The sequence below is a fragment of the Erythrolamprus reginae genome, chromosome 2 (genome assembly GCF_031021105.1).
Source record: "Erythrolamprus reginae isolate rEryReg1 chromosome 2, rEryReg1.hap1, whole genome shotgun sequence".
Taxonomy (NCBI): domain Eukaryota; kingdom Metazoa; phylum Chordata; class Lepidosauria; order Squamata; family Dipsadidae; genus Erythrolamprus; species Erythrolamprus reginae.
This window is the reverse complement of record NC_091951.1, coordinates 316,015,759-316,027,438: the sequence shown is the minus strand read 5'-3', so window position 1 is coordinate 316,027,438 and position 11,680 is coordinate 316,015,759. Positions and strand designations below refer to the sequence as shown.

The 11,680-nt window shown below is 37.7% G+C and overlaps 1 protein-coding gene across 3 annotated transcripts in view; it reads left to right on the top strand.

Annotated features, from left to right (window-relative positions):
- The window catches only part of TBCA (tubulin folding cofactor A), a 44,113-nt gene extending 32,795 nt beyond the window's left edge, over window positions 1–11,318 (top strand). For 2 of the 3 annotated variants that reach the window (XM_070736357.1, XM_070736358.1), the window contains exons 2-4: window positions 2,518–2,623; window positions 6,979–7,065; window positions 8,946–11,318. In XM_070736357.1, coding sequence (XP_070592458.1) covers window positions 2,518–2,623; window positions 6,979–7,065; window positions 8,946–9,026 — 274 coding nt within the window. In that variant the 3' untranslated portion in view covers window positions 9,027–11,318. Of the gene's footprint in view, window positions 2,260–2,395; window positions 2,624–6,978; window positions 7,066–8,945 lie in introns of all 3 variants that reach the window. The other variant, XM_070736359.1, reaches the window with a different exon arrangement.
- Window positions 11,319–11,680: the final 362 nt, after the last annotated feature.

Genomic DNA, 11,680 nt, shown 5'->3' with positions numbered 1-11,680 from the left:
AACAATTTGATCATAGAGTATAAATAACCCAGTCATTATTTAAAGTTCCATTGACAATGCTGAAACATCAGTACTGGAAAGTAAAGCATTGATAGGTAGGTACTGTTAAGCCATTAAGTGAGATGAAAGTTGCATTTTTACAAAGTGTTTGGCCCAGTAAAAAATTGTTGCAAGTGAGATTAAAGTTGCATTTCCACAAAGTGTTTGGCTCAGAAGCTAGTAAAAATTGTAGCTATTGTTACAATTATACAATTACAATTATAGCCATTTTTTTGCTGTTCGTTGTAGGGTTTCCTGTCTCCTATTTGCTTAGAAAGCATTAGTAACAAACAGTATTTTATGCTGCTCAAAAATGCTGTTAATAGGAACAATTTAATTTGCAACTTTTACTGTGCTGACCTGGTTATGCTGTAAGTAATCCATGCATATCTGTGAGTTAATAAAACTGTAAAGCTTAGCAGTTCTGCTGAGCATGCTTGCAGCTAATCAAAATGCATGGACTACCTCCTGGCCCATTGTGCCATGAATAGCCAGGAATTGCAATTTAAAAAACAGCCTTCCAAATAAATAAATTGATTGTAGAATATAAACTTAGTTTCATGATGAATACAATTGAATTTCACAAAATTAAAGCAAAGTTAATGCACTAGTTGAGTTAATTCCTGCACTTCCTGGATCTGGCACTGCTTTCTGATTGTTTTATATGCATGGGCTCAGCAATTTCTGGGGTAACAAAATTCATCCAGAATAAAATTATTTGGCATCAAAGCCTGCACAGAAATGGAATTGCTTCCGATCCTGTACAACTGTGTTCTTCTTTTGGTAAGGCAGGTATTTAGGAAAATATACTTTCTCATTAAAAACATAAATATAAATATATACTTGCTCATTAATAAATTGTTTTTTTTAAATCAAAGGATACAGTAATATAGAATATTTTTGTTTCATAGTTCTTGAAGAAATCTATTTTAAAAGGCAGACTCTAGTTCCATGGTATTTATTCAAGTGTATAGTTAAGTATAAATGAAGCAGGAGGTTATTTCACCAATCAGGACCCTAAACTAGTTTGGAACTGCAGAAATGAAACCAACACCTTTTTGTTTTAATCTGGAAGGCATTTTTAATCAAGCATTCAGTGTAGATATTCTCTTTTGATAATTGATGGATTCATCATATTCTGAATCAGTAGCTAAGATCCAATATTTTGCATTTCTGGTTTTATTTAAGAACTAAAAAATACATTTTAATTGTTCAGTCATTATATAAATAATACATGGATACCTGTTACTAGCTAAGAAATGGTTGCAGGTAACACTAAAAGTAATTATTCTGCACATCTAGGAAATACAGGGTCAATATCAGATCAGAAAGTTTGTCCAGAATGTACATTTCTTCTCTCAAAAGAATAACATGTTTCTAGAACATGCTGAATCCCAATGATTAAGTTTTATTTTATATTGACTGAGCCTTTTTGTTCATCTGATTTAATTTCAATTGATTTATCCTTATTCAGACATTCAAGTGGGCAAACTAAATTTAAATCTTTTTGGAGAAGAGGGTGCTACATACTATTTATTTATGGAATGAATATGGACTTATTTTTTTCAAGAAGAGTTTCAACAGGTTTTTTTCCTGCCATTCAATTGAATCCAGTTTTCAGAAACCACATGGGTAAAGTCCCTGTTGGCAAGGTTTTCCAGAAATGATTTGCCATTGCCTTCTTCCTAAGGCTGAGAGAAAATGGGCTTTGTGCCTAAAGCAGAACTAGAATTCATGGTCTCCCAGTTTCTAATCTTATGTGTTAACCACTATTCTAAATTTACCGTCTTCCAAGTATATCGGGCTTTTAATACTTTGCAACATAATAGATAATCCACATTGACATTGGTATGAAAATAGAACTGAAGAAATACTTATACTAATGAAAGTTAGATTTAGATAACTTTTGTTCTGAACAGCCAAAATATGAATTTTTATGTCTCTTTAACAGATTCATAGGACCATCGAAGTCAAGGTGACTGTGAATTCTGTACATCAGAAAAACAACAATAAACAAAGTAGATAATCAAACAGTGTTTAAAAAGAAATTGCTCTTACATTTGCCTATTTGGCATTTTTAGCAACTTTGTGTGCTAGGTTGTACATGAATTTTATTTTTATTCCAAGGGATGGATTCCTTATTTATTAGATGTACATCTAGTTATTCTCCAGGAAGGTCAGAATGCATAACTAATAATAACATATTTGAAGGTTAAGTAAGTGGTACCTTAGAGCAGTGTTTCCCAACCTTGGCAACTTGAAGATATCTGGACTTCAACTCCCAGAATTCCCCAGCCAGCATTCGCTGGCTGGGGAATTCTGGGAGTTGAAGTCCAAATATCTTCAAGTTGCCAAGGTTGGGAAACACTGCCTTAGAGGAGCTGTAATATATGGACATGTTATATCTTGAAATTTTTCAGAGGGGAAAATTTTATGGGTATTTATAATTTAAACAAATTATACCTTTTTTATGTGCAGCTTGGCAAAAGAAAAAGTTATGTATGAAAAAGAAGCAAAACAACAAGAAGAAAAGATTGAAAAGATGAAAGCTGAAGATGGAGAGAACTATGCAATTAAAAAGCAGGTAATTTTTAATTGGGTGGAGGAGGGAACGGGGTATTTGTGAGACTCACTGGGAAACAGGCCCTGTTGAAAATGAAGACCACATGACCGCAGCAGTGCTGAATCAGCCACAACTTTTCCAACTGTCATTCATGGGAAAATCCTGGGTCCCAAATTATGACATAATTTGAATACAGCTGTTTAAACAACCACAATTGGGAGCTGCAGGTTCGCCACTAAGCAACGTGGCTCTTAAGTGAAAACTTCCATGATCTTAACAAGCTTATGACATGATGGTCATTAACTAAATCACTTGCAGTTGTTAAGCAAAACATGTGACTCAGCTTTGCAGTTATTTATTATTTTATTTATTTATTATTTTATTTATTGGATTTGTATGCCGCCCCTCTCCATAGATTCGGGGCGGCTAACAACAGTGATAAAAAACAGCATGTAACAATCAAATATTAAAACCCTTGTTATAAAACCAATCATACATACAAACATACCATGCATAAATTGTATAAGCCTAGGGGGAAGGGAATATCTCAGTTCCCCCATGCCTGACGACAGAGGTGGGTTTTAAGGAGCTTACGAAAGGCGAGGAGGGTGGGGGCAATTCTAATCTCTGGGGGGAGTTGGTTCCAGGGGGCTGGGGCCGCCACAGAGAAGGCTCTTCCCCTGGGTCCCACCAAACGACATTGTTTAGTTGACGGGACCCGGAGAAGGCCCACTCTTTTGGACCTAACTGGTCGCTGGGATTCGTGCAGCAGAAGGCGGTCTCGGTTTTACTTCTGGTTTCTTCATTAAGTCTGCTTGTCAGTGTTGGGAGTGGTCCTCAACCAACTCTGGTAATGATAGATCTCTGAGGAGGATGAGCCAGACCCATCCTAGGTCAGTGGTTTTGCCAGCTGAGGCAGAGAGTGAGAGTGAGGGAGAAATAGACCTGGATGAACCTGAAAGACCACTAGAAGTGGCAGATATGCCAATGACAGTAGGGTCTGATTTAGAGGAGGAGGAAGATTATGAGCCTTTGTTAGATGCCCGCTTTAAAAGACTAAGAAAAAGACAAGAAAGGAAGTACAGTGTTCCCTTGATTTTTGCGGGTTCGAAATTAGCGAATAGCCTATACCATGGTTTTTCAAAAAATATTAATTAAAAAGTACTTCACGGTTTTTTTCCTATACCATGGTTTTTCCCACCCAATGATGTCATATGTCATCGCCAAACTAATAATTTTTGCAAATAAATAACAAAAAAATTATTATTGTTAATAAATAATTATGTTTATAAGTATCAGGATCACTAAGTATCTTATTCAATGGTGAGTATCAGTAATAATGGTGAGTAAATGGTTGCTAAGGGAATGGGAAATGGTAATTTAGGGGTTTAAAGTGTTAAGGGAAGGCTTGTGATACTGTCCATAGCCAAAAATTGTGTATTTTCTTCCCCATCTCTACTTCGCGGAAATTCAACTTTCGCGGGCGGTCTCGGAACGCATCCCCCACGGAAATCGAGGGAACACTGTAGTCTGTAGTTTGTTAACTCTAGGGCAGTGATGGCGAACCTATGGCACGGGTGCCACATGGAACCATGTCTGCTGGCATGCCAGCCATTGCCCCAGCTCAGCTCCAACATGTAAGTGTGTGCTGGCCAGCTGATTTTTGGCTCGTACAGAGACTTTGGCTTCCAGAGAGCTTTCGGGGAGATGGGAGATGGAGCCTGGGGAGAGCGAAACACGAGCCTACTGGGTCCACCAGAAATTGTGAAACAGGCCATTTCTGGCCTCCATGGGGGCAGGGGAAGCTGTTTCTGCCCTCCCCATGCATTGAATTATGGGTGTGGGTACTTGCGCTTGCGCAATAGCACATGCGTGCACTCTTTCGGCACCCAAGGAAAAAAAGGTTTTCTATCACTGCTCTAGGGAATTATGTAAAATTTGAGGTGGAGTTTCAACATTTTGTAATGGAGTCTGTTGATATTTGGGGTCCCATCCATATTACTTGGAGTAAAAGTACCTTGTCTGCAGAGAGACTGCAAAGCTGTAGATGTAAGTCAATGAAATTGGAGACTCTTTATCTCATAAATACCTCCGGGACCGCCTTCTGCCGCACGAATCCCAGCGACCGGTTAGGTCCCACAGAGTTGGCTTTCTCCGGGTCCCGTCGATTAAACAATGTCGTTTAGCGGGACCCAGGAGAAGAGCGTTCTCTGTGGCGGCCCCGACCCTCTGGAACCAGCTCCCCCCGGAGATTAGAACTGCCCCCACCCTCCTTGCCTTTCGTAAAGTTCTTAAGACCCATCTCTGCCGTCAGGCATGGGGGAATTGACACATCTCCCCCGGGCCTATACAGTTTATACATGGAATGTTTGTGTGTGTGTTTGCTTTTAATAATGGGGTTTTTAGTGTTTTTTTTAATTATTAGATTTGTTTTTTACATTGTTCTTGTTATTGTTGTGAGCCGCTCCGAGTCTACGGAGAGGGGCGGCATACAAATCTAATAAATAAATAAATAAATAAATAAAGGAATGCATAATTAGCTTTGATCTGTGGCAGTAACTTAGTCGCTGGGTTGATACTTTTAACTCCTGTCACTGAGAATCTGCCAAGATGACCTCGCATGCATGAATTTGGCTTTTATAAATGCTGCTTTCTATATTAATAGGTTGATTTAAAATATCAGCGCGTAGATTCCCCCTTTGTTTTCAATCTGCATAGGCTCTGGATAGAACAGTTAGAGGCCAGTTGTGAAGTACACAAAAGGCGATCGATCACCTCAGCATTTTGACCATGGTGATGCTGTGACAGTCATAAGTGCAAAGATTGGTCATGAAGTTACTTTTTCATTGCTTTTGTACCATTGAAGGGTTACTAAACAGATACAAATCTGTTAAGGACTAGTTGTAGTCCAGATCTAGGTCTAGTAGCTAATAATTATAATTAAGAAATTATTTTTTATCAATACTGCTCTACAGGAAGGGAAAAACAACAATTAAAAGTGTTGGTCATTACCCATAAAGCCCTTCGTGGCACCGGACCAGGGTATCTACGAGACCGCCTTCTGCCGCACGAATCCCAGCGACCGGTTAGGTCCCACAGAGTTGGTTTCCTCCGGGTCCCGTCAACTAAATGTCGTTTGGCGGGACCCAGGGGAAGAGCCTTCTCTGTGGTGGCTCCGACCCTCTGGAATCAGCTCCCTCCAGAGATTAGAACTGCCCCCACCCTCCTTGCCTTTCGTAAACTCCTTAAAACCCACCTCTGCCGTCAAGCGTGGGGGAACTGAAACATCTCCCCCTGCCTATGTAGTTTTTTGTGTATGATGACTGTATGTATGTTTTTATATATTGGGGTTTCTTGTTTTTTCGACTTTTTAAATGTATTATTGTTATTTTAGATTCCAACTATTAGATTTGTTATTATATATTGTTTTTATCATTGCTGTAAGTCACCCAGAGTCTACGGAGAGGGGCGGCATACAAATCTAATAAATAATAATAATAATAATTTAAAAATTCCAAGTTTAGAGTTTCTATAATTTGAATAGATCATCAGATATTCCTTAGTGCACTTTGAATGTCACAAAGTGAAATATGTTATATGCCAACTTTATAATTCTCTAAATTATTGTTTCTGTTGGAACCATCATGCTTAGTAGATTTGCTAATTGATTTCTAGCTACATTATAGACAGATCTGCTTTGTTACAGATCCTTTCAGTTCATAAATTTGGGAGCTGAAAATAAAAGCTTTTAAAAAAAGAATGGTGTTGTGGACAATTACAACATTGTCTTCTGGAGATGTGTACAAGATGTTCAAATGCATTGGAGTGCCAGATCAGTAATTTCTCACAAAAAGCATGGTGAGAATAATCTATCTCCTAAAACAAAACCCAAGGATGAGTAATAACTTTTTTATGCATGATAAGCATCGAAAATATGAGCCTGCTGGCCTTTGCTTTTCATTTTTCTTTACCTTTTTCTCAGTGAGAACCTCCTGCAGTGAGCATCCAATGTGATCAATAACTCAATAACTTTTTTCATGCAGTAATTATCTCTGTGCGGTATTATCTGAACACTGTTTTTATTTATTACCCAAAAGATGTAGGAGATATTTATATAACCAGCTGATCCCATTTTGGACGAAGCTGTTTCTAACCGCAGGGGAAATAGTTTATATCAAATAGTATTTTAAATAACTATTTCATAGAAAGCTTTCTAATCGTTTTTGCTTGAAGGTAGAAGTAATATTGAATACTCTTTCTTTAATAAAATACTGTTTATGCATATGAATATATACATCAATGTGATGTCTGGTTTTAGGCAGTTAATATCAAAATGGAAAGTTATCTCTTATTTAAGAACTACTTTTACTTTTTAGACTGAGATCTTGCAAGAATCTCGAATGATGATTCCTGATTGTCATCGCCGACTGGAAGCTGCACATTCTGACCTTGTTCAACTATTAGTAAGTATGGAAGAAGAATTTTTCTATAGGACTGCCAGCTGAACTTAGATTAATTTATACATCATTCTGTTTTGATAGATCACTAAATTGTTAATGGGCATATTTCATTATTGCCAAAATAGACGCCTTTTAGGCACATTACAAATATGAATATTTAAGAATAAATTTATCATTTTTACAGAAAAAGTGTACTATTTACATTAAAATAGCCAACCCAAAATAGTTGTCCCCCCCAAAAAACCTCTCCCTTTCTCTCTGATTTTCAGTGACTTAAGAATTTCCATTACAATCAACCATTTAATACTTGATGCAAAATTTTAATCAGATAATGTTTAAATTGAAATAGGGTTGATATAAAATATGTGAAATGCAGTGGGTGAAATATTGGCTTGTGGTAAACAGGTTGGTATTCACAGCTTTAGGACGGGGTGTGGAAATTGACTGCTCTAAAGTGTTGGAAGTTACTAGATCCAGTGTATTAACAAACACAAAGCCTGATTTGTATGTTTTCCCCTTCCAGTCTATTTCAGAGTTATAAGGTAAAGGAAATTTTCTAACCCAGCATTCACTGTTTATTAGAAGTTGTCATAACTTTAGGAAACATGTGGCCCATTGGGTCTTCATTTTAGATCATTTCTGGAAGCTCTTTTCTATAGCAATAGCAATAAGACTTACATACCACTTCATGGTGTTTTACAGCCATCTTTTAAGCAATTTACAGAGTCAGCATCCTTATTGATAACACCAAAGGTGTACCTTGTTTAGCATCCTGTTTTTGACAGTAGACAATCAGATGCTGCCAAGCCCTTAGTCAACGCAATGAAGTCCTGTCAAGTTCAGTCCTTTATTTGCTTACAACAAATGGGCAGGATTTTGTTAAATGAAAGCTATAACCATCTAACCTATTAGATATGTTCTGTTTCCCTGAAAAATAAGACCCAACTGGAAAATAAGCCCCAGTATGATTTTTCAGAATGTTCGTAATTTAAGACCTACCTCAAAATTAAGGCCCAGTTAAGATGATCAACCAGAAAATAAAACCTAACTGGAAAATAAGCCCTAATGTGTCTTTTGCAGCAAAAATTAATATAAGACCCGGTCTTATTTGGGGGAAAACTGAGAGATTCTAGGGCAGGGCTTATCTGAATCTCTTCTCCTATGCCCTTTCCTGTTTGGGACTGTGTAATCTCTTAATCTGGGTCTCTCTCTCATAACTCAGTACCCACTCTCAATGATTCTTCAGGTTGTGCATTCCATCACAAATGCCTTAGGAAACCTCATGTAGGATATGATTGCTTTCTCCTGCTGCTTTTTCCACTGGTGCTAACAACAATTTCGGACCAGATTACCTCCGGGACCACCTTCTGCTGCATGAGTCCCAGCAGCCAGTTAGGTCCCACAGAGTTGGCCTTCTCCAGGTCCTGTCAACTAGACAATGTCGTTTGGTGGGACCTAGGGGAAGAGCCTTCTCTGTGTGGGGCCCGGCCCTCTGAAATCAGCTCTCCCCAGAGATTCACACTGCCACCCTCCTCACCTTCCGTAAAAGTTTAAAGACCTATCTCTGCCGCCAGGCTTGGGGTCATTAGACCCTAGACCCCTGGCCGACAAGTGTAGTATGTCTTGCTGTGTGAATGGGAATGAATGATTTTAAATGTTACTAGTTTTTTTAAAAATTTAGCGATATTAATTGGATTTTTTAGATATGTACATTGTATTTTGTTTGATATGTTGTGAGCCACCCCAAGTCCTCGGAGAGGGGCGGCATACAAATACAATAAATAAATAATAAATAAGTAAATTTCAGTATTATAAGATGCTGTTTCTTCTAAAGGTTGGAGGCACACTTTTGAAAATATTTAGAAGTTTTTATTTATTTTCAGGAAAACGAAAAAGATTTGGAAGAATCTGAAGAATATAAAGACGCACAATCAGTACTGGGATCGATAAAGTTAGAAGCCTAGACTGATTTTTCACTACGTGATGGATATGCTTCAATTGGGTCCATTGCTATTTTTTTACAGTTTGGTCATTGCTGTATAGTTGTTCTAGTAATAAGAATGATAGTGTATTACTAAAATTGTATTTTACGCCCGTACAAATTATTTAGTTCTTTTTATTTACAATTTTTTTGAGGAAAGCATTGTATAATCATACGAGGCAAAAATTAAAAAAAAACTTAAATCAAAACAAAAGAGGATTTTTTTGAATTATTTTTAGCGTGAATAATATATCCAGGATTGAATTTGACTATCGACTGCATTCTCTGCTCCAAATAATCGCTACCGTTGTTCTCATTTGCACACAATTTTGAGGAATTAACTAATATCCAGAGTGCAAGGTTTTTATCCAATGAAGCCAATGATGGGCAGTGTGCTTCAGTAGCTTCCCTTCAGTGTAACCGATAAGAAGGAATACAGGTTGTTTTGTCGGGCTCTCTGGTAGACTCCTCCCAAAAATTCACAGGTACAAATTTCAGACACACACACACGTTTGAAAATTCAAAACAATGTTCTTTATAATGAAAATTCACTTAAGCCCTCTTTTGGTATAGCAAAGAGCACTTGTCTCCAAACTAACTGGTAATTTGTACAAGTCCCTTATCAGTTCTGTGATACTTAGCTTGCAGCTGTGAGGCAATTCACAGTCCTTCTTCTTTCACAAAGTGAAACACACTTTGCTCTGGTTTAGTTTCAAAGGGGGGAAAAATCAGCACACAACGGTCAAAGTCAGCAAAGCAGGCACGAAATACAACGTTCAGATAATCCTCCACAATGGCCAAACCCACAGGCTGCTATTTATAGCAGCCTCACTAATTACCACAGCCCCACCCAACCACAGGTGGCCTCATTTTCTTTGATAATAATCTCTCAGTTGTTGCTGTCTATGCATCGCTCTCCGCATGCGTGGCTGTATCACTAATTCTTGTTCTGAATCCAAGGAGGAGCTAGATAATTGATCTCCTTCTGAGCTGTCTGCCACACTCTCCTCCTCCCTGTCACTCATGTCTTCTTGGTCAGAGGAGCCTTCATCAGCAGATTCCGCAGGAGTGGGAGCAAAACAGGCCTGCAGCATGTGGATGTCTCCCCCACATCCATAGTCCTTGGGGCAGGAGCTGGGCCAGAGCTAACCACAACACAGGTAGTCCTTAATTTGCTGCAGTTCATTTAGTAACTCTTTTAAGTCACAACATCACTGAAAAAGTGACTTCTGTCCATTTTTTACAGTTATGACCGTTGCAGGATCCCTATGTAAATATTTGGATGGCAACTGACTCACACTTAGGACGTTTGAATGTCGGGGGGGTCATGTGACAAGCAAACTCAATGTGGAACCCAGATTCACTTAATAGCTTTTGTTACTAATTTAAGAACTGCAGTGATTCACTTAACAAATGTGACGAGAAAAATCATAAAATGGGGTAACACTCAACAAATTACTCACTTGGCAACATAAATGTTGAGATCAATTGTGGTCATAGGTTGAGGACTACCTGTAGAAAGTTTGATTTAAAACATGAGTAAGGGGAGATTAACGTTTCTTCTTGGCAATTATTGCAGGTGTGAAAATATGGAGTGCTTGCATGTATTGGACTTATATACTGCTGTTTTGCACACTTGTGTGGTCTCTAAAGCAGGGGTCTCCAACCTTGCAAAGCTGGCTGGGGAAGGCTGGAAGCTAAAGTCCATAAGTTTTAAAGTAGCCAAGGTTGGAGACTCCTTCTCCAAAGGATTTCACAATCAATGCATTTCTCCTCTTGTGCCACATCTAAATAACAGCAGAGGATGTGAGCATTGTGGATAATGTAATGCTTAATATAGCTGTTGTAATCTCAAATTAAGCTGAAACAGTATATTGCTTGGCCATGATATTAGACTGAAAAACTAAGATTGGAGAATGTGTTACAATGACAAAATTGACATGTTGCAATAGAAATTTAACTAAATTCAAGTAGAAATGGTCTCATTTATTTACAGTATACCAAAGAGAATATGCTTCTCAGGACTCAACAAATACTAATGATTGATGCAAAGTTCAAATATGGGATGGGGATGGGGATGCAAATAGGAGGTAAAGGGAAGATACATCAATTTTAAAAAGTACTTTTTGTTGTTTTACTATGTATTTAAAATACAAATGCAATCATTGATTTTCTTTAAAAAACGTTTTTGTATTTTAATGTTTCCTTGTTCTACTTTGTATTTCAGTATTTTATCAATAAACATATGGAAAATAAATAAATAAAATAAATAAAATGGTATGTATTCAAGACCCTAAATAGAGTAAACTTATCTAGGACATATACAGTCAAAAGTAACATCTTAACTACGGTAAGTTAAAACACAATATAGTCAATTAGGCCTATATACAGTGGTACCTCTACTTAAGAACTTAATTCTTTCCGTGACCAGGTTCTCAAGTAGAAAAGTTTGTAAGTAGAAGCAATTTTTTCCATAGGAATCAATGTAAAAGCAAATAATGCGTGCAAACCCATTAGGAAAGAAATAAAAGCTTGGAATTTGGGTGAGAGGAGGAAGAGGAGGAGGATAGTTGCTGCCGAAGGAAGAAGGTGAGGTGAATCAAAAAAATACAAAACCTTAAGGCTTAAAAAAAAAAA